Source organism: Lissotriton vulgaris, chromosome 11, assembly GCF_964263255.1.
Source record: "Lissotriton vulgaris chromosome 11, aLisVul1.2, whole genome shotgun sequence".
Taxonomy (NCBI): domain Eukaryota; kingdom Metazoa; phylum Chordata; class Amphibia; order Caudata; family Salamandridae; genus Lissotriton; species Lissotriton vulgaris.
In genome coordinates, this window is record NC_141699.1 from 213160982 (window position 1) to 213184909 (window position 23928).

The 23928-nt window shown below is 43.2% G+C and overlaps 1 protein-coding gene across 7 annotated transcripts in view; it reads right to left on the reverse strand.

The window, feature by feature from the left end:
* Nucleotides 1-23928, reverse strand: part of GIT2 (GIT ArfGAP 2) — an 855235-nt gene that overhangs the window by 184963 nt on the left and 646344 nt on the right. For 3 of the 7 annotated variants that reach the window (XM_086943126.1, XM_086943128.1, XM_086943124.1), the window contains one exon: nt 13732-13821. The exons of the other annotated variants lie outside the window; for them this stretch is intronic. In XM_086943126.1, coding sequence (XP_086799252.1) covers nt 13732-13821 — 90 coding nt within the window. The remainder of the gene's footprint in view (nt 1-13731; nt 13822-23928) is intronic. 7 annotated transcript variants of the gene reach the window in all.

Below are 23928 nucleotides of genomic sequence, written 5' to 3' on the forward strand. Positions count from 1 at the left end.
CATGGAAGGGGTTAAGGAGGTTCTGCAATCCCCTAGGGGTTTTTGAAAGCAAGATAGTATCATCCGCAAATGTCAGGGCACATACGTGGGAACCACCTAACTTGGGAGAGTCATGATTTGAGTTTAGTAAGAAGTCCACCATATTGTTGATATAAAGGAGGAACAGGGTTGGCGCCAGTACACATCCCTGGCGCATCCCTCTTCTCACCGGGATCTCCTCTGTAAGTTCACCATCTAGTCCCCAGAGAAATTTTGCAAAGTTATTTTCATGAATTCTTATCAATTGTGCCAGGATGTTTTTGGGGACTCCTTGTTTTAACAGGTTTACCAGAGCAGATCTCTTGGAATTAAGTCGAAAGCGTCTTTACAATCAATAAAGGCCACATACAAGTTACCCCATCTAGTTTAGTGTATTTCCAGGCAATGGTTAAGAACCTGAACACCTGGTCTATGGTGTTGGTTCTTTTTCTGAACCCTGCCTGGTAAGGGGTCAGTATATTGTTATCTGTTAACCAATCGTTTAACTTTTCCAGGATCTGTTTTGAGTATATTGTTTGGGTAATATATATCAAGCTGATGGGCTTGTAGTTGGCGGGATTGTCCCTGCAGCCCTTCTTATATATAGGGACAATCTCCGCACCCTTCCATGATGCAGGGATTGGCTGTCCACTGCTTATTGCATTACACAATAAATTCATGTACGGTGCCCATACATCTGGATCATGTCTAAAAAGGTCCCCCGGAATGTTATCTGGGCCTGGGGTTTTCGATGCCTTGATGGTTACTATAGCCTGCTTGGTTTCTATAATGGAAAATGTAGTGGGTCAATCACATCAGAATTTATCAGCTCATAAATTATATGTAGGTACTGGCTAGATGTAGAACCCGAGGGTGTGTATAAGTGTGCACAATGATTATACCAAGTAGTAGGGCCCAGATAGTAATCCTGGGCTGGCTTACTAGACTTGTTGCCATTTGCAATGATCTGCTAGAATAGTGAGTGATCTCTTTCCCTTGCTGCGGCTAACAAATCTTCCCAGCCTGCATCCTCCCAATTTTTACGCTCTAGCATTAAAATCCGATTATAGTTTTTCCTCGCTTGCCTAATTTTAAGTAGTTCTTTAGAGCGCAGTGTTTTAATTAGGTCTTTTTTGGGCTGTTCTGCATGCTTCATTACACCAGGGATTGGCTGATATCAACTTATTCTTGAGGGACGTTTTGCCCATCGCTGCTCTGGTGCGATAGGGTTCGATTCTTTCCACTAACATTGAGTGGATTTGGGTAATTAAAATAGGATTTGGATCGTCGTTAGAAAGAAAAAAGATAAGAGATCACTAAAAATGTTGTAAATAAAAGTCAGGGGTTTAAATTTACATAGAATTGTTGGCCATCTAATGGCCCGACTATTATTACACAGCATAGGCTGTGGTACCTGCGGACCTAGTCTAGTTTGGAGCTGGAAGTATTTCGCTTCTAAAACTAGGCAAAGGGGGAAGTGATGCTTTCCCTTCTTTCCTCTACTCTAAAATCAATCACATACGCCCAGTGTATAGCACTTATCATAATATAATCTATTGGTAAAGGCGCCTGACCCTTAGTGAAAGTGTTTGTTCGCTCAGTGTCAGAGGGGCACATTCCATTGCACGCCCGTAATCCTTTTCCTATAATGAAATTAAAAATCTGCAGGGCTGAGACAGTGCACCTTGCTAGTTTTTCAGTGCTTAATTGCGGAAAACCCAGTGCTTGGTCTTCTTCCTCCGTTATAGTTTCCATACCCCTAAAGGGTTTGTAGCAGCAATTGAGATCGCCACCAATTACAATAGGACCATCATTGGTGGTGGAATCAATATTCCCAGCTAATTGAATAATTAGCGGTGCTTCCTTAGAGAGGTCACGTGGTCTTTTGTATATGTTAAAAAGTACAAGTGTGGAATGATTAGAGAATTTTAAATGTACTCCCTGGATATCGCGTGAGCCGGTCAGTATATCATCAATTTCAACGTTTACTAGGTTTCTAACCCAAATTAGAAGCCCACAAGAAGGTCTACCTTTTTACAGGTGAGTAGCTTCAGTACTAAATGTTCGGTACCCCACCTTGTATAGGGGTTCCAGGGCCCACGTCTCTTGGAAGAGGCATATATCGTACTTATCTATGTAATTTTGCCAATCGGGTTCCAGGAGCTTTTTTGTAAGGCCTGCTATATTCCTTGACAGGAGTTTGAAGGTACTTATCTTGGAGGCACTATCCCTTACTATACTCAACTCCCTTTCCCTAGGAGTGTTAAGTTTTAAATTAGGATTAGTAATGGGTTCACCCTCTGGGTTCTCGTAAGAAATTTGTTCATCTAGGCTTGCTTCCTCTTGGATCCCATCAGGAGGATACTTAACCCCAGGGTTTATCAGTGTCAGGTTAATAGGCACACTTAGTCAGTCTACTGCTTCAAGGCCACTTTGGGACATCGATGTGATAGTTGGAGAAATCATGTTAAGCTTAGTCCCCAAGGGATTCAAATGAGGGCCAGAGTTCGATGTAAGTTTTTTATTTTGTTAGATTGACATAGTTGAGTCAAAAAGTGAATGCGTTCTTAAATTCAAGGTTATCAAATTGTCAGCCGGTGTGTGAGTAGTGTGCGACCCCACCCCTCTTTGTAACTTAAAGCTCCCTTGAGCAGCGGGCTGACGAGCCTGGGATCCCGCACCTACGCGCCGGAGTGGTACTATACCTGGCAGATATTGGCAGCCATCGGCGACCCCAGAACACTGCCTATCCCTGCTGACGAGGGTTGATAACCCGAAACACGTGTCCAGGGATGGCGAAGACAGCGAAGATCACAAAATCGAAAGATGATGCATCGCGAACACTCTACTACAATGACCAGAGTCCTCAGGGGCAACTTCCGCCGGTGTGTGAGTAGTGTGCGACCCCACCCCTCTTTGTAACTTAAAGCTCCCTTGAGCAGCGGGCTGACGAGCCTGGGATCCCGCACCTACGCGCCAGAGTGGTACTATACCTGGCATATATTGGCAGCCATCGGCGACCCCAGAACACTGCCTATCCCTGCTGACGAGGGTTGATAACCCGAAACACGTGTCCAGGGATGGCGAAGACAGCGAAGATCGAAAGATGATGCATCGCGAACACTCTACTACAATGACCAGAGTCCTCAGGGGCAACTTCCGCCGGTGTGTGAGTAGTGTGCGACCCCACCCCTCTTTGTTTCAAAAAATCTTTATTGACTTTCACACATGTAACACAGCTGGGTGCCTACAACCCTGGGGCAGGCAGCAAGTATCAGGCTAATGTCCTCTAGAATAGCACAGCCCTTCGTCCGACAACCCGGGGGTCCGGTGGCGAGTCAGGGGTAGACACCTTAAGGATGAACAACCCGCAGAATGTATAAGTGGTAGAGCAATTGCAAAGAACTTCCTTTTTCCAATATAACAAGGATACAACAAGGATACAACAAGGATTACCTCAGATACGCAGAGTAATATATAGCCATAGATCAACTGTTGTTTCTGGTGTTAAACTGTGCTTACTAGCAGATTTTTGTGCAAACCTGTATTTAACATTGAAACATGATCAATAATATATGCTATGGAAAACGAAGGTTGAAATAGAGGTAAGTGAACATAACATAAGTCCCCCCAAAAAAAGGGGAGGGAGACGAAGAAATAAAAGCAAAAGATATAAAAAATAAAAATGCTATTGCAATGTGACACAATGACTAGAGCATAACATTAAGACAGAGCGATGCATACCCAGAATACAAAAACGTAATTACCATGGGCTGAAAAATAGTCTAGCAAAATAGGTCCTGTGACAGAAGGACAACAGTTACAGCACTGGTGTTGCGTTAATTCAGCATTGTCACACCGACAACATCCCTACACCCTATATTGCAGAAGAACGAAAAAGAGTTACCAAATATCAATGCCATAGCCCGTCTCGTCCCCCTATAATGCAGTGGCCGAAGGATCAGCCCACTCTGGTGGGGGTGATGCCAGATTGCATCTGGGAGTCCTGCGCTACCTGCTGCCTTGAGATGTAATCTCGGTATAGACCCCAGATATCATTGGGCCGAGAGGTGGGGGGGGAGCAGCGTACTGTACTCCTCGCAAGTTACATTGCAGAATGCCACACTGTTCAGCCACAAGTTAGTCGTAGGGGCTCGTTTGCTGCCCCAACGCAACGCTATTTCCCTTTTGGCCAGCATGAAACAAAGCGCTGCAAGTTTGCGAGTGGTCTTGGGGAAGTTCGCAACATATGTGTGGGTGAAGAAATAAACTATATTAAGTGGTTAGTGTTGTTTTAAAAGTGTCGCACTCGCTAAGGTGCTATACGTGTTAGAGGGGGATTCCCTCTGCTTTAACTTGCTGTTTGCTGTTAAAGCTTCCTGGGTCACCTGGCAGGGGGAGAAGACCGGAATTTCCGATCTGCGTGCTCCTGGGACCTATCGTCCTGCTCCGGTGTCCCGAGTCGACTTAATATAGTTTATTTTTTCACCCACACATATTCATTGGTCCTGAGGAAAGCCAGATGTAAATAAAAGGCCTGGCTGAAACATGTAGACCACACAGGACATGGGAGCCCATAACTCACTCCACTGCGTCCGTTTGCCTTTTTATCTGCTAGCAGGGGCCCAGACATTAAAGTTATCCATATACCCTCGGGAACTGGGACCCACTGTATAGCTTTTAAATCACTTTCACAACCACAACACAGCACACTCAGCAAGTATACCAGCTCCTCAGTAATCTGGAGTCGAAGCACACCCGGGACACATTCGGTGTCACTGTGGTGGGCCCGATGATGAAGCATGCCACCAACTAGGTTGGTGGGTGAGGGCTTCACAATCAAACCAATTGGTTTGCCGACATACGTATCCACTGAGTCCCCCAAACACAACTAAGCTAGTCCTCTTTTGATATTACATATAAACCAGGGGATCCGGACTAGCCTATCTAGTCCTCTCTCTCCATTTTGATTTGCTGATACTGAAAACACATGACCATCTGGGAATAGGTCTCCGAGAGTTTTAATATCAATCCGTTGCAAGGTGTGTTTTACCAGTGTCTCCCTGGTTATGGGAAGGAGGGAAGCTTTAGGAAGGGGTAGTGCCGGAGAATAAAACATCTGACAGTTTGGCCTGCAATGGGTCCTTATTGAGAGTTCCACATCAGGCCACCAATTTGTCCCATCATCCCATATCCACAGACATTGTACCGAATGTGGCTGCATAATCCACTACTTCAGGAGGTAAATCGAATGCGATCAACTGGCGCCACTACATCTCCACGCATGGAGATGTAAATTGCGCAGGACAGTCGCTTGACCCTGCTTTACTGCTACGACAGAAGTGTCCAAAAGCTGAAGCCTGATTAGAGGACTGATGCTCATGCCCAGAAGTTCTGGGTACCACTCTCTACTGTCCCAATACGGAGCCACTAGGATGACTTGGGCCCAGTCACTCCCGATCGTCAGAACATGTGATAGGAGATGTAGTAGCTGAAAGGCATACAGGAGTCCCAAGCTCCAAATAAAATGAATGTCTTAAAGACAGCCTTCAAGAGGAGTCCAGTGCGCAAAAGGGTTGAGATCAGTCTCTGCCTGATGGATGGCAGGAAGGCAAAGAAATGGCCTGTAACTTTAGCAAAATCATGTGAAGACTGACGCTTGCCGTACACCAGTGTCGTCTGATCAACACCTCTTCTAGATCTTCTCCACCTCCCAGCAGCGATGCATCCATCACTTTCAGCTGGGTTAGGGTCAGGTTTCTGTTACTGGTCCAATGGTGGTCGAGCAGCCACTACAGTAGCTCTTCATAAACCTGGATGGAATCTGATAGGTCCATTGGAGCTGAGCCCACAGACTTCAGAACCTATTGCATGTGTTATCAGGCATGGTTGACAAACAGGATGCAGAAGCCAATACAGCAAGAAGACTAACAGCCCTTCTAACAGACACAGGACGCAGGTTGAAACATCCTGATTATAACCCAAATGTCCTGCACTCGTTGATCTGGAGTGGAAGCCAGAAACTGCACCGTATCCTGTATGGTTCTGATGAAAGGGGACCTCTGCGAAGTCAGGTGTGACTTTGGCACGTTGATCGCGAACCCCAGCGTTGAAAGGAGGCTCATCGTCATCTGGAGGTGGTCCACAACTGACTGGTGAACAAGCCTTCAATAGCCTGTCATCTAGGTAGGGGAAGACTGGAAACCCTAACCTCCAAAGGTATGCTGTGACCACCACCATCACTTTTGTGAACACCCAATGTGCACTAGTGAAGATGAAGAGAACATGGCAAATTGAAAATATGCTTAGCCCACCTTTAACTACAGGTTGAACCTGTGGGCATGTAAGGCAGGAATATGTAAATAGGCTTCCTGCCGGTCAAGCACTACCATCCAGTCTTCAGGATCCAGGGAAGATAAACATGGGCCAAAGTGAGCATCTTGAAATTGCCATTCCCCAGGAAAAAACGAAAAGGTTGAAAATCTAAATTACGGTGAAGGCCTCCTCCCTTTTTCAGCACTAGGAAACAACAAAAGTACCACCAAGTTCTGACCTTACATGCAGGAAATTCCTCTTTCTCACTACAAAAGACCCTGAAAGTCCTGGGGCAAAATAGACAAATGATCCCCCACCAGACTATCTGCAAGATCCACCTGTTGGATATTATGGCTTGCCACTAAAGGAGAAAATGACTGATTCTGCTTCTCAGGGGATTGTTGGGTGCCTCAGAGGGCAAACTAAAGCAGCTTGGAGACTGATGCTGGAGAGGCTTGGGCCTGGGAGGTTTTTAACTCCTACGAGCCTGGGTGCTTTCTAGGTGTACCTACTGTTGAGGTGGAGGGTGTTGTTGCTGCAGGTGTTACCTCAAAAGGGGCAACATGGTTGAGGATACTGTCCTGCAGCTGTGAAGATCTAGGGAGAACACAATGGCTCTACTTATTTTAATTTTTTGAAGTGCTGGAGGGTGGAGTCAGCCTTCTTGCCAAAAAGGTGCAGCCCTTCAAACGATATGGCCATGAGCGACAATCGAAAGTTGCAGAAAAAACATGTGGATCTCATTCATGTGTGGTGCTGGAGCACCATGCCATTGCCGGCTGCTCTGCCTAAGTAGTTGCTTGTGTCAAGGCCTGACTGTATGACATACTTGGCTGTATCTTAGTCACCTTGAAGGGTTTGTACTAAGCTGGTGCGGAATTCTTCTGGGATTGCTAGCATAACAAGTACCAACACAGCAAAATAACTGGTGTAAGTGACTGAAGGGCAAGGTAAGCTGAAGAAAACATCCTTTTCCTAAATCTTTGACTTTGTCAGTGGGAGTAACTGGGAGAGAATTGGGGTTTACCCTGCTAGTAGATGTTTGTAGTAACAGGCTGTCTGGTACAGGGTGCTGTTTCAGTAAGGTAGGGTCACCTTGAGCGGGACTGTTGTTGTTGTGCCATCTGTCTGTTCACAAGTATGCAGGTGCAGGGTTTAGCCCATGAGTATGTAGGTCATGACTTCTTTAAATGGCACTGAAGGTTCAGATGAGGTCTGTGGCCAGTAAAATGTCTCCAATGACCTTGGTTTTCTCCTCAACAGCGGGTAACTGTAAATCTAGACACTTTGTTGCCTGTTTAATGACTACATCAAATTAGGCTTACTCTTTCATGGAAGTGCCAGTGTGAGAACCCAGCAACAAGTCAGGGAAGTGTCCAGCCTATTGGCCTCTTGTAGGACCATGTAAAAACTGTCATGATATGGTAGGGGAAAAATTGTGCTCACTATAATAGTCGTCACCATCATCACCAAAAGCTGATTGACTTTGATCAGAGTACGATTCGATGAGGTGCTTGAGAGCAGCTTTCAAGCAAAGGAACTGCTTTATCAGAGTCAGAAAAAACTGAAGCCAGGTGTCTCAGAACTGTTTTGGGGAGCTCCTTCAGCTGAGAATGATCTGGTAAGGTATCGAAGATTCAATGCATGGCCTCCTTAAATATATCAATCTGTTGTGGCATCGTCGAGTGCCCCAGGAACTCGGGTTGTATCAGGATCAGCTGTGGAATCGACTTCTCGGGCAGGGGCTGGGAGTGAGGTGCACCTTGAATTCCTTGAGACTTGTCAGATGGAGAGTGCTAAAGCTCAAACGAGGCCTGCTTAAACTTCTGGAGCTTCATTTTGGACTTGGACTTACCCTATGACTTGGAATGCATCAATGACCTGTCGCTGGGAAGGCCATAAATGCAGGAAATGGTCCATACCCTTGACTTAGAGCGGATGAGGTCCTTACAGTACTTTCTGCGGTGTACGGCGACATACAACTTGGCTTCCCAAGATTGTCTTCAGGTGCATAAGTGCACACTTATTCACATGACTAGGAGTCATAGTATGAACTCAAACACCAGAGTCACCCCTCGTGGGAATCTGTCACAGAGGTGTTTGTGACAGTCCATACAATTCTAAAAATGTTAGTTTTATGAGGGGATATTGTTCCCGTGCACACTGGTAAGAAATGTATATAAACAAATTATTAACTGATGTGAACACGTTAGGAACTTCCTCTGTATCTACACATGGAGACGTAGAAAGAAAGGAACTGACAGCACCATCTACGGGTCCACAGGGGATATGATGAAAAATCTTCCAAATCCAGTCTGGTGACCTGGGATATTTTAAGCGCAAGGAATCTGCGGTTAGAAGTATCCATCAGTAAAATTGCATAAACTAATTTCACTTAGTCATTTGATTATGAAACACAAATGTTAGCCAGCATTCACTAATCTTCGGGGAAAACGGGCTCCCTGTGAACCAGTGATGCATGGAACCCCCTTTAACAAAAAATGACTTTCTTGTAAGGATTTATTATGCACTCGTATCACCTAGGAGGAATTGTGGTGCAATCATCATGAAAGTGCTTAAGCATTTGTTTATGAACAGCTCTCTAAGTTCTGCAGAAGAATATGAATGGGTCTTGGGTGGGCATACATGGGTCATTACAAATAAATCAAGATTCTTTTCATTTTCAGACATTCAGTAATATATTTGCTGGTGTCTTGGACCACTGTCTTGTTACATGATCCACTTTTGGATAAGCTTTAACCACTGGACGAATATTTAAGTATTTTCCTGTAGAATACGCTGGTATACGGAAGAAATCATGGTGGATGCAATACCTGTGAGGGGTCTAGGTCCTGCTTCTACTGACCAGATATTAATCCTCAATCTTTTGCCTCACTGGAGTGTTAGCATCATGTTCTTGTGGTGATCAATAGTGTTTAGGGTTGTAAAATATGTTCTACCATAACAAGACAAGCGTCACTAAACTGCAGCCTTTCGGGAGCCACACTTGCAAGTGTAGATCACAAGTAACATTTCCAGAGTCCTAATGACTTGTGCTTCTGCTGAAGGCTTTTCCTTTCAGGGTTTTTTCTGGAGTTGGAAACCAGTTGTTGAGCTAGGATGAGGTTTTGCAAACATGCGCGTTCAGCCTTCTAAATCCCTCATATACTTAAGTAGGTTTGTTCTGAAATGGTACTGACTACTTTACAGCATTAAAAGTTAAAAACAAAAGAGCTGTGTGACCATCCCCTCATTGCTGAGAAACCATGGATTCAAATATATGATTTTCTTGTATTTCTCAGTTTATTAAGATAGTTTAAAGCCTCCAGAATATGTTCAACACCATTTGATTCACTGGCAATAGAGGAAATGCTTCAATCCAGGGAAGCAACATGGAGTCTTCAAGAACACCAACTCTCAGAAGCAAAGCAAAGTGCACTATGAGTTCACTTTACTTGCAGAGAAACCTTCTGACATTGAGGCCACAATACCACAAATATCGGTATCTCCCTAGATTATTTGCAGATTATACCGACCTCAAGGCTAATGACCAAAATATATTAGTTATTTCTTTAAAATCTGTTTCATTCACCACAAATGAGTCAGTCACTATTTGATGATTACATAAAATGCCACATCTGCACTGGTCCATCTTCTCACAAAACTTTTTGTGAAATTGGAGGTATGGTAACTGCTTCTCCAAACAATCAGCTACACGATTTGTAAGCTTCAATGAAAAAGAGATGGACTCATCAAGAGGCCCTTTATGACGTATGTCTTTGGACTTATCACGTGTATACACTTAAAGAATAGCAGGTGAACTAACCCAAATGAAGAAAGACCCCACCAGTCTGCTGATTTTTTTTTTAAAATTGCAGAAAATTATTTCTCAAAGTTTTGCCTACCATCTCCATATGTCTTGTAAAGGCACCTTGACTAGCGAATTCCTAAGTCTCAACATTAAATTTGTCTTCAGGTTGTGAGGAGTATGAATGGGAGAATGTACACTTTCCTTACCATCTACAGGACCCATAGAACTGTGGTTAGACTTTACTACTCCAGAATGAAGTTCATCAACTTCCCTCCTACGAGTATAACATGCTGCAAGAGGGTCAAATACGTAGATTTACCAGTTATACAGTGGACATTACAAATGTAGCCTGTGTTACTGTTATTTGTTAGGCCTCTTCTCAACCCCTTGCCTGTTTCTTAACCCCTTCGATGTTCATGACGAGCTCAGCTCGTCATGAGGCACAGTTGAGCTGTGCTGATGACGAGCTGAGCTCGTCATGAAAAGAGAAATTCATAAAATGTTAGCACACGAGGGGAAAACCATTAGCAGCCAAGGTGTTAACTTGTGACTGTGTTGCAAAGAGGTCTTCTATTGCAAATGTAGGCGAATGACTTGCCGCAAGCTGCTGATTGGTATAAAAAGGCTTGGGAGATGGTAAAAGGCTGAAAGATCTACCAACTGACAGTGGTAAAAATTGTCATTTACATTGTTTAGAAAAGGAAGGAGTGCATTATGAAGTGTCCTGTAGATTTATACCTTAGTGCTAAAGATCTATCTGGCTGTATTTACATCCGTTTTACTAGACTTCCTGTCAAGTTACAGTCTAGGAAATTCGTTGGACCACCCTGTACATTTGGAAACATGCCCTCTTAAAATAGATCTGCTATGTTGGATTAGTGAGACTGAAAAGATTCCTCTTCAGGCCTGCATTTCACAAGGAAAGACCATAGGATTGGCAAAACAGAAGCACGTTTTTCCCAAATATATTTAAAAGGAAAATCATTGTGAAGACCTTTACACATAATATCATTAGGCTTATTATGTACACCAATCTTGTGTATCAGGAAGCTTAAGACCAAAGCTTGAGGCAGCTCTCCTAATTAGAGCAATGGATTAACTGCAGTCATTTGGAGTAGTAAAACCTAATTTATCAGTCAAGCTTTCTATAGATATAGGCAGCTTGTTCTGCAGGACACCAGCACTGAAAGGCCCATCAAATGGTGCTGTAAGTCTCCTAAAGGTTATCTGGCATGCAAACTATACATTCAGCTTTGGGCCTGTTCCAATATGGGTGGCTCAAGCAAAGTTGACATGAGATTATCCATAGATAACCTATGCAAAGTTGCAGAACTCTTTGAAGTTCTCAATAGCTGATATACACATGAGAAATGGGAACTGGGGAGGAGGAGAGGTAAACAGCCCCCTAGTCAGACAACAAAAGGCATATTTTCAACCATAAAGACAAACAGTACTACTGTAGGTGCTATGGACACCAAAGTAAGATACACCCATCACGCCCTTTTTGCTGGCATTCGAAACTGGAATCCACACCAAGCGCAGTTTGACCAACAACTTGTGGAGGACTCCAGGTCTCCAACTTCGTCTAGGGATGGTGTCCTTTGTCTTTTTTTCTTGTGAATAAAATGACTGTCTTGCTGAGACTTGCTACAGAACCTGCACTTCTTAGGTTTATGCGTCTTTAGTGAAAGTCACAGTGAAGAACAGCAATGGGAGTCCGGATCACCTGACAGGATGGGATGAATTTATTCCTGCCTTATAAGACTCTGCTGGTCCTCATGGGACAATCTAGCCATATGAGCCTAAACTTTCTTTTCCCTTCAGTGTCTAGCATTAGAGGTCATGCTGAAGCAAGTGATGCTTTTTGTAGCGGTCACACTTTCCCCACAGCTTTCACCCAAGAGACACCGAGTGGTCCAGGAACTCGGTCTTCAAACTTCTGGCCCTTAGAGCAGTCCTAAGATCTTAAGGCTGAAGGGAGCCTATTAACTGAAAACCAAAATATGAAAATCAAATATCTGAAACGGACCCAAGAATGTTTAGAAGATCTGATATCTCGATATAGAAAAAGGAAAATGTTTCAGGAAAGGGTGAGGAAAGGCAGAAGGACGTTCTGTCTTTATTGCACTCTATGTCAATACTAAAATGCATCACACAACCAGTTCAACACACTGTGACATACGTGGTGCCACAGAGTGCTGTCACAGTGAGTAAAGGGTACTGGGATCTCAACCGGACAAGTTTAAAAAAAAAAGAATCGGCAGAGGAGAGTTTCCATTAGAAATATGTTTGATCATTCTTATGTTAATAACCTTTTAATAAATTCTCACTAGATTTATGATGCTTCAAGAGAATGCACTTAATTCAGTCAGCAAAGTTTGAGGGCGATTAATTTGTGATGGCCAAACATATGGAAAAAGCATGGATTTGCATGTTGATTCAAACTATATGCATAGCGATTGGTGCATTTTGGTACTCTTATGCAATTCATTGACATTCTTTTACAAAAATAAAGATTTATTTATACTTTAATTTTGGATTGTAATGCCCTGTTAAGGAAACAAAATAGTGTTTAATATTCTTACATATATCAACCACAAATACAATTATGTGTAAACATGCTTTATTAGACATTTTGGTTTCACAAGCACATTATTAGTAAAAGAAAAAATAATAATTATACAAATAGATGTTTTAACTTCTGAAGTCTAGATTTCATTCCAATAATTATTCAGCCTCCATTAAAAGCATAAGTTAATGAGCAAGCGTCACTGTTCGTGATGTTTCTATGTGCAGTATACCATCCCCACAGTGACGCCAATACATCATAGAGGATCACATTGCCACCTACTACGGACATGATACTATTAAAAGTAAGTAATATAAATAAACTATGGGTAAGAATTATTAAGAACTGTGGTAAAGGTAACAAAGAAAATAAATAGACATCTTTATGTGTCGTGATGCAGTGTCACTCAAGATATTCATGCAACAGCAGGGGAGCATTTATTAGACAAAATTCTCACATTTTAGGTTTTATTGCTGTATGTTTTAAGCTCATGCAGAATGTACTAAATGGCCAGCTCATTTTCTACAGTGTACACATTTCTCCATTGACTCTAGTGATTCACACACAAAATTTGCACTTGAAGCCACAAACGTTGTTCTTAAAATGTTGGTCATGACATGACAACCCACACCTCAAATGTAAAGCACTTTCCATTAAAAACATTATTTCTAAAAGGGTGGACAATAAAGAGCTTCATTATGAGAGGTATATACGTACAGGCATGAACCACATTTAAAAATTTCTGAACAGAGTCTCAAAGAGCAACCAGTATTTTACGCATTATTAGTTTGTATTTATGATAAAGTAAGTCATTGAAATGGTAGGAAACATTCTATATTTTTGTTAAATAGATTTTAGCCGATGGAGGGTTAGATGAGTGTCAGGAGAGTATTTTTGGATGCGATGCAGCTGCTTCATGCAAGAGCGCAAAGCAGAAAGAGGGCAAAGGACAGAAGCAGGAGGCTCCCAAGGAGACCCCCGCTTTCTGACAATGAGGTGTATTCAGAAGGTACTTAACCCTTCGAGCGTTTTCATCCCTTGACCAGGAAAGTGTGGAGGGGAAAGAAGGTAGCGACGAAGAGGAGGTCACAAACCCTCCCATACTGATCTAAAAGTAGAAAGAAAAAACACTGGAAAAAACGAGCAAAACTACACTAGCACATTCATCAAACATAAATAATAGGGAAAACTGATTAAATACATTTTCCTGACTTAATTATATCCATTGTCTGCAAAAAAAGGGGCTCTAAAATGAGATACATCAATGAACAAGGACCAATACTCAGGCATGGAGTAATGACCAATGCCCAGAGGAGTATGGATCAACATCTAGATGGGCAGGCAGGCAGTGAGGATCATGATCCAGATCAGCAGGGATTAAAACCAAGAAAGGATCTTAAACAGTAACCCCACTTGAAACCCAAATAGCATTGGCCAAATTATATACTATATAACATACGAGAACAATAAAAATAATTTAAATTAGACCAACCAGACTGCCTACAATCAAAACTACACAAATACACTTTTAACACTTTTCGATGATGAGTGAAAATGGTGCAGGTAGATTTCAAAATATTTATCAAAAACAACTGATTTTCCTAGACTGCAACTTTTGTATAAAGCAAGTTTAAAACTCAAAACACAAAGAATAATTACAGAAAAATATATTATTGAGAACATACCTTAAAATGAATGAAAACAAAATTTATGTTAGTGCGTTTAATACAGGTAAGTTTCAACAAATATGTTTGACATTTCTGTTAATTTCAAAATCAAAAGTAAACTCTCAATTGGGATAATCTTAAACAAATTAGTTGTACTGCAATGCGCATAATGCTCAGCACAAATACTGATATTACACATTGGCCTGTAAAATGTTTGACAGATTGACCACTAACCTGCAGAGCCTTCACATGTTTTGGGATTTATTTCATATAGATTGAGTTATAGATGGGGGTACAGATACTGACATATGCAGACAATTATCCAACATTGGAGCCATTGCACCAATTCCCACAGTTTGCTAAAACATACCAGCTAAAGAAAGAACTAGGTAAACATTGCCCTTACGAGAGCAAACAGAAAGACAGCAAACATCTGAAGCAAATGTAACATACAATGCTACAGACAATTAAGATCAGTGCAAGTACAAGGATTTTGCAGCCCTTCTCTTAGCAATGGAGCATATTTGAGTCTTCAAGGGACTATATGGTGCATCATGCATGCTGCTGCCACAGGTAACTAACTAAATTTACGTTCAAGAACAGCAGACATACCTAGGACTAAGACCAATGGATATCTGCCCAGGAGCCGTCACTAATTCAAAGCTTTCACACAACTCTCTACCAAGGAGGATGTTTGGAAGAGAAGATATCACTACAACTCAATGTTTTCAGAATGTGCAATAAAAGTAGCTACTCTACTGCAGTGGAGAGTAGACGGTAGTGCTCTGTCAAAATATGATGACCAGGTGGTTAACTTTGAGAAATTTGGGAGAGGGTATGTTCAAAACAGAATAGCAGTTGTGAGTACCTAACTGATTATACCGCTGTCTGATACCTGCGCTTTTTATTTGTACCTGCGGTTCCCCGTCATCATTTTCCTTGGTTAGCGGAGTTTGAGGACCCCTTAATCCCAAGGGATCCATCCACTAAAATAAAATTCTAGTGAGCGTACAGTTGTACATTGTTGTGTACATTGTGACAGAGGAGACACTTAACTGATCTTCTCACCCTGCACTCTGGGGGGTGTAACAATCACGTACCGTTAATGGAGGTCCTACGTGGTGACAGCATTTATGTTATTTGCATATGCAGCAGCTGTAGCCTGTAGAATCCCCAATGGCTTCCAACAAGTAAATTAAGTCCACTGATCTCATAAGTGCTGTCCTTTTCTATTTATTTATCGCCCCCGTGAAGGCAATGTTTGTAGAAATATTTACAATGTTTTTGTGATACCTGCAACAATCAGAACAAGTGCAGATGTGTTGCTTATGTTTCTTCTTTATGCTTCAGGACTCTGACTTTGAGGAGGCCAGGCTTTGAGTGCTAAAGCACAGAACTCCGAGATAGAGCATTCTGGACCGTTGTCAAAGAAGATGAAATGGAAAGGCGTCAGTGCACTAAAATGAGCGCATTATGGCTTCCATGTCATCACCAGGCACCGCGTTCGGCACCACCAGGAAGCCAGTACCCCTTTTTTGTTGTTCAAACAGCTTTAAAGTTTTCTGGATTGCGTCTGAAGCCTGGGATACTTCAACAGGTGAGGAATCTGAATGTAGAAGTATACCTCTGAAAGAAACTTCTTCATTAACCATGTGTGATGAATAAGTCAAGATGATTTCTCAGTGTTTACATGATTATTTAGTGCTAAATATTAATTAATTAATGCTCAATGAGTTGTGTTGAACTGACAAAATTTTTATTTAACAGACAGAATCCACCCTGAACAAACTGCAACAAGTGCAGAACGCGGCCGCCAGGCTCCTGACGGGCCTCCCTAGGCATCAATCTGCTCGCCCTGCATTGAAGGCGCTACACTGGCTCCCTGTCGGAGAGAGGGTGAAATTTAAGTCACTCTGCATGGCCCACAAAATTCTGCAGGGGAAAGGCCCACCTATCCTAGGGGATATGGTTCAGCCTTACAAGGCCTCCCGCTCCCTTCGTTCTGATCATCAACACCTGCTGCAGGTCACGAGGGTGAGGAAGGCAAGAACCGGGGGTAGAAGATTCTCCATAAATGTGGCCACTCTGGAATTCTCTCCCTTTGCACTTACGCTCGGAAACGAGCCTTCTTCGGTTTCGTAAACTTTTAAAAACTTATCTATTCACTGTCTAGTTCTGGTGTCTATAGTAGCAGTGTTTCCTTCTGGATCAGCGCGGGGATGCCCAAGGGTAACCAGGCGCTATATAAAACTCATTAATAATAATAATAATAATAATAATAATAGTAAAACGTCTAATCGAGAAACATAATCCTAAGAAACATTTGATGAATGGTCATTTACTCCACAAATACTATAATAGACAGGCTGTTTTAAATTGTAGTGCTGGTTCAATTTACCAATAAGAGACAGTCAACAAATGTGAATGGGTATGCATTAACTTTCTAATGATCTTGTCAGGGATAAGGTGCAATTAAAGAGTTCGCAAACTATTTTTATTTTTATCAAACTACAAATCACTAATGCATTTGAACAGATAAGGTACTTTAATCTTTTTAAATATACCTAGTTGATAGCAATGACTCAAAGTGGATTGTCCCATTTGGAAGTTCTAGTCTACCGGTCTTTGGGATTGACTCCCTTTGAGTTAGTAGTCTCTACAGTTGTTATCTCAGCAATCTAGGCTTCTCCCCTTTATTCCAGCCACTCTCCATGGACAGGTCAAACTGGAAGCATCAGGCAGAGACACAGTTTATTTCTTGTAATCTTACATAAAACCTGCTACTTTAATGTAAGCCCACAGACAGACATCTTCATTCCTCTGGGCTCTAGTCTTCAATTCTACCTCTTGAAAACTTGATTGACGGTTAGCTACCTTAGGTAAGGTGGTGGGGACATAGCATAAGCAAGTGATATCACAGCACACCATTTTTACATTCCTCTTTTTTAAAATCAATGCTTGTATGGTGGTACACTCAAAATGAAAAAAGTAACCAGGAAAATTGTTGGAGGTGAAAAGAAAACCTCATATTCTGGTACTCCTTTCTAAACATTTCAATAACAGGCTAATCTAATTTTGCATCATCTAGTTTTCTGAACAAAGAGGGATAGTGTCTGAATAAGATGCTTAAGATGCCTAACAGCCAATTCGTTTTTACAAAGTTTAAGTATAAGACATTGCTTTATTCAAGGTGCATCTGTGACATTGTACAGATGGTGCTTCCAGGATTTACAGGCACAATATGTATAGTCTGTTCAGAGTGAAGAAATACTGACAAGTGTAAAGTGCTTTAGGTTCTCAGGAGAGTCACAGGGAGTATGCCATCGCCTTTCAGGGGTCCATAACCGGTGTAGCCTCCCTTCTTGGTGGGATGTGGAAGAAGATAACAGTTGGTCAGAGTAATAGATAGCAGAGGACACCATCAGGGGAAGGAAAGCTGCTGTAGGTCGCAGAACCAATTTTTCCAGAGAAGAAGCATTTTTAGAGCAAGCAAATGTTTAGTGCTTACTCACTTACTTTTGGGCCACTCTGAAATTACTTCAACCAGAGAATCAGTCTTAAATATCAATAACCCTAACTGATAACAATGGAGGGGCCCAAAGGGAGCAGCGCCCAAATATCAAAACCAAATTCAGATCACATATAGGGCATAAAAAAGGAGTGGTACTACTTAGCATTTTGGCTAAGTTTGTTCTATAGAATAACAAGCTATTTACCTTCTGGAAAGCTCTTTCTGGTAAAGGCTATATAGCCACATACCAGAAAGAGCACCAAAGGTAAGTAATTTGTTCTTCATAGAGACTTCTATTTGCAGATAGCTCATCTTTTGAATAGAGCAAAGCAGTACCTATTTAAAAGTGGGTCTCTGAATAGACTAAAACCAGAAAGTCTTGCAAGAGCAAGCGGGTAAAGTGCCCCACTCTGCCAGACTAACTGTCCAGACAATAGTGTTTCATAAACATATGGAGAGAAGCCCATGTAGCCGCCTAACAAATGTCCATGATAGGCTGTGGTAGCTGGTTCGGACCTGACAGAATTAGCATGCAGCCCTTTTGGAGGCCGCTTTTCAGCCAATAAATTTCAAATCTTAATGTAGTGCACAAATAAACGAGATGGTTCTCTTCTGCACAGCCTTGCTCTTTTTAGCTCCAGAGAAGCCCACAAAAGCAGATTATCCACCCGGTGTTCGTTGGTATGAGTGATGTAAAAGCTAAGCGCTCTCTTGAAGTCCAAGCGATGGAGTCTCTCCTTCTCCTTGGTGGAGTGAAAGGGAGTTTAGAACGTTGGCAAGGTAATGTTCTGAACAATGTGGAACGTCACAAATTTAGGCAAGAAAGGTGCTCATGTCCATAAAAGCAGCTTGTCTGGGAAAAACGTAATGTATAGCGGGTTGACAGAGAGCTTGAAACTCATTAACATGCATATTTGAGGAATACTGTCTTGAGGGTTAGAAGTCGGAAGGAGCAGCTGTGACAACTCTAAGGGAGTGCACACTAGGGGCCGTATTACGGTATGGAGGTATTTTCCTGGTTAGTGCTGGGCAACGTTTCAAAAGGTACGCCCAGAGCTAACCATGAAAATACACAGTATTATAGTGAATGCGCTGCCCCCATGGCAGCCGCAAACTCACACTGCCCTTGAGGCAGCGGATTCAGGTGAAAAAAGGAGCAGCTGATTTGAAGCCGCACCGTGTTTCACAGTGAAGGTAGCAACCCTGCACCTTGAATGGGGATAAGAGATCCCCTTGCAGGCAGGTGCAGCTAATGAATGCACATGCCAGAGGATGATTGTGGGTCCCTGGGACCCTCTTTCCCCTTCCAGAGGGCTGCCATCAAGGGGTGCACGAGGACAGCGTATTTGCCTCTGTGCCGGCGTCTGTAATACAGTGCAGGCACAGAGGCAAAGAGATTCCCTCATTGCATAGGAGCACGCCCCCAAGCAAATGAGGGAACACCCTCTGATTATAGCACTGGTCCTTTATGTGCGCCAGTGCTACCAGTATTACAGAAGGGGCTGCGAACGTCTGCAGACCATTCTGTGATACCAAAGTGCCCCAGGGGAGCACAGCGGGTGCAAATACAGATTGCACCCCCGGGGAACTCTGGCAATACAGCCCCAGAAATGTAAGGACAAAGTTAAGGTCCCACTGTGGCATGACAAAGGTGGAGGGAGGAAACAAAATAAATATTTCAAAAAGTGTATCAAAACTAGACACTTAAATAAAGAGAGGGGTGGCAACCACAAAAAAGCTAAGAGTCGAAAGGTACCCTATAACTGTGCTAGGGATAACACAAATAACAAAACGTCAGATAAGGGAATACCGTGGAAAAGATGGCGGCTAGCGGCTGAGCACTCTTGATCAGAGGTCGACTCTGCCAGATTACTCTAATCATTCTCACCTCCTCCTTATTCTACCGACCTGAGTGGTGTTAACTGGTTTTTCCTGGTACCACAACGGCCCCAAAACAATTGCAACAGAGTCTGGGAGTTGTGTTCTTGTGCTGACACGAGTTGCCGGCTCCTTTGGCTCCTGCTTTCTCTGCTTTGACAGCAGTGCTTCTGGTGTAGCAGCCGGAGCAAGGGAACAATGTCTTGGGAGGCAGATGCCAGAGCGAAAGCGTTCTGTCGCAGCGGGGGAAGACTTCCGATTAAGGTTGGCCCCTGCAGTACATCTTTCCCGCATTTCCATGCGTGTGCCGATTTCGGAGGACAGATCAGGGTATCTACCAGCTCTGCACACAATCAGCACAAAAGAATCAGCAAAGGTTTGGAGAATGCAAGCTGGCATGATTGGTGAAACATATTCCTTTTGAGTTTGCCTTTTTGTTTCTGTTCTAGTAAAAACGTTGACTTCTCATGTAGAGGATATTGGGTTGGGCCTTGGCCAGAGCTCTCAGTCTTGTTGGGAACTATGTAGTCTACCACTATACTAACCCTGACATAAAGCTGCAGGCAAAAGGATGCAAGAAGTGTGCCTATAGGACTGATAGAGGTGGTCCCTGCAATCCTGCAAAATCTTATACATAGTCACAATTCAAGTTGCGGTTTTTCATCAGCCAGCATGGCAGCTAAAGGAGGTGCAAGGAAGGGTGGTACACGGAGCCAATGGGTAATCATACCTCGCCAAAAGTGGAGAGACAGCAGCTTCTCCTATGCAGATTTTTTGGGTCCCACAGTGGATTCAGCGGGTTTGAAGTGATTAAACCCACAAAATACCTATTGGCAGACCTCAGACAATGCCCTGATGCAACTGGGGGCCTTAGCTGGGGTCTAGCAACATCAAAGGAAACCTCCGGACTAGAAACTTTGGTCTTCTCCTCTGCTGCCTCTCATGGGGAAGGGCAGGAAAGCCCGTATGTGGGGTTCAGCAAACTCTAGTCTCTTATCTTTTCACTCTCTCCTGCAGCCTGCTCTTGCAATGGTTTTGAGTGAAGATTCCCGCTATTCTGGACCAATAATACCAGTCCCCATTCCACAACTTTATTTGTATTGGCTACTGATGGCGGCAATCAGCTGAAGTGGGTCAGGATTCTGGGGAGCAAACTGATACACAATCTATAACGCCCCCACCAATTTACTCTCACTTGACTAGAGTAGCAGGGGTGGGGTCTGGAAGGGGAAACTGACTCGGCTACTTGGTGCCAGTCAGGAGGCATTTTTTCCCTATCAAATTGGTATGACAGTGATGAGAAGGAGACAGAGGATCTAATAGATAAATCAGTGTTGGATGCAACAGGTAACCGAGAATACACAAGGGGTACTGATCATCCTAACTTGCCTGACCTATATTTGGATGGTGCTGCATCTGCATTGCCTCGCTTAACTCCTGATGAGGCCCCTGTTTCGGTGACAGCTACCTAAGGAACAAATAATCCCACCCCTCATCAGATGGAACGGACGGAATGGGGGAGCTAGTTTGAGATCCTGATGGGACAGAACAAACACCAACTAATCGTTCTCCAATTGCTTCAGTACCCTCTATCATTCTACCAACTGAGGCACGGCCACTTGGTAGTATTAACGCTTTAGGGCCAGGTCCCCTTTCCTTAGGAGCTCCACCTGCGAAGGCATTTGAGGGTATCCAGGATGCCCCTACCCTGGATGCTGTACACCAACTTCTTTTGCTGCACAGGGAGGATTATAGGAGGGATTCTCCTGTGTTAAAATTTGCTCACATGAAAACCCAAGCTGTACTGCGTAAAATGTCAAGAAATATTGATATAATTGGACGGTTAAACTGCTGTGCTCAACAGATGGCCAGTTTTGAGTATAGCGAAGACAAGGGGTGGATTCTCTAGTATAGAGTAAAGAATAATTCCAATTTTAATATTATTCATAAGATAAGGGATGAGAATGGCTTGTTGGTGGCTAATTCTGCTGCTTTTCGAGGCATTTTCTCCTGTTTCTATCATGCACTCAGGAGTATTGTATCTCAACGATGATGGAAATCCTTCAATTCACGGAACGGTACTGTTCGCGTAAACTGAGCTAGATAGAAAGCTCAAGCCTGGAAGCACCTATTACTCTTACAGAGGAAGAAGCTGCTATTGTTTCTCTTGTTTAACACCTTGGCTGCTAGGCGTTTTCCCCCTCCTGTGCTGGATTTTGCCATTTTGCTGTTCCCATGACGAGCTCAGCTCGTCATCAGCACACAACACCCGTGGGTGATGACGAGCTGAGCTCGTCATCAGCATCGAAAGGGTTAAGGTAAGGCCTCGGGCCCTGTTCAGATACCCTTGGAATTCTATGCTACCTTTAAGGATATCTTAACTCCGATTCAAAGGGCTCTTTTGATTTAATCGCTAGGGGACGGAATCCCGGGTTAAGACCTGAATTCTGATTGTTCCTAAGACAGTAAAAGATCTTACACTCTCCGGGTTGTATCACCCCATTTCTCCAATTAAATAGAAGGAACGGGTCTCCAGTCTGGCTCTAAAATTTTACAAAATTGGCCTTCGAAGATCTCAAATAATGCTGCAGGGAGTATTCACAGATAGCGATTTGGGTATAAAGCTGTTTATTCCAACTAATTCACGTTCACATCACACCAGTTCCAATTAAGTATATGGAGTCAAGTTGTCAGTTGCAAAATTCTTTATTCATGAATTGTTCATGCCAATGTAGCCTGCCAATGTACCCAACTTGTTTTGACCCTTTCTTGAGACTTCCTCAGAGCTTAGTCCTGGTGTACTTGTATTCACATGTCACTTGTAGGTATACAGATTCACAAGAAGAGTATTGGCCTTAATTATTTGGCTGATGTTCGTCATTCTTAAGGAAAAGTCTTGTTCGCCAACGGTATATTCTAGCCCATCGTGGTAGCCAAACCTGTTAGTATGCTGGCACGTATGCACCGTCTCACAGCTTTAACTTCGAGTGACTTGTGAATACAGGTACATTGCCTCCATATACTTAATTAGAACTGGTATGATGTGGACATGTATTACTTGGAATAAAAAGTGTAATACCCAAATCAGTATCTGTGACTATTGCCTTAACTAGGATATTACCAGAGAAAACCAGTGATTGGGAGGGCTGATCTCACTAGTGTATGGGTTTGAGATATTTCCATTTATGGGGATTAGGAGGCTGTTCCCCCTGATTGTAGCACTACGCCTTGTTACTATTCCCACAGGTGCGGTATCGTAGGTCTCCTTTTGTAAACCGCTTAACGCCGCACGGAGTAAGGCTGTATCATAGTGCGTAGGTATTTAGGACCTTTCTGGGAGAGAATCTTGTGACAGAAGCAAAGAGCTTTAAAACAGATTATCTTTCCCAGCGGTAGCCAATGAAGGGTTGCAAGAGCAATGGGAGCCGCTGCGTTTTGCACTCTTTGGAGTTTTGTTAGACTACCTTTGATTGCTCCTAAATAAAGAACATGGCAGTAGTCTAAATGAGACGTTATGAGTGCATGTAACATGGTTTTGAGTGACTGAAACGGGAGCAGATCCAGGGTCTTTTTTTTCCTAAGTTTTAAGAGTGCCAAAGCTTTTCCTTGCTGCACTACCGATTTGGTTACTGAAGGAGAGTTTGAGACTGAACCACACTCCTAGATTTTTCATTTTAGGCTTGCGTTATGGGATCTGGCCCAGCGCGTCAGGCTACCAAGCTGATGACCACACAGATAGAGCCTTGCCCACGATCATGATCTCCGTTTTATTGCTGCACAAATTACTTACCTTCTGTAACAATATATCTGTAAGAAACATTAGTAGTGATAGATTCCTTACCTTAGAATTGCCCCTTAGCATCAGACTGGATCCGGAAAGATTTCGTCAGCAGTACCCCTGTGCGTCGGAAGGTGGCGTCGTGAGTGTCCACGTCGTCGTTGGTGTCATGGTCGCCATAATGACGTCGCAGCAGCTACTTAGATGCCACCCTTGCGCACTGATGTCAGTTCTGTACACAACTCTCCACACCAGGAACGCAGAGCCATGCAAGATACTGACCACTGGTGCCTTGAAACTAGGGTCCTGAAAGAGATGACCGTAACCCTAGAAATCAGTTCTCAAAACAGGGAGGGTGGGTGGGGTGGTAAGGAATCAATC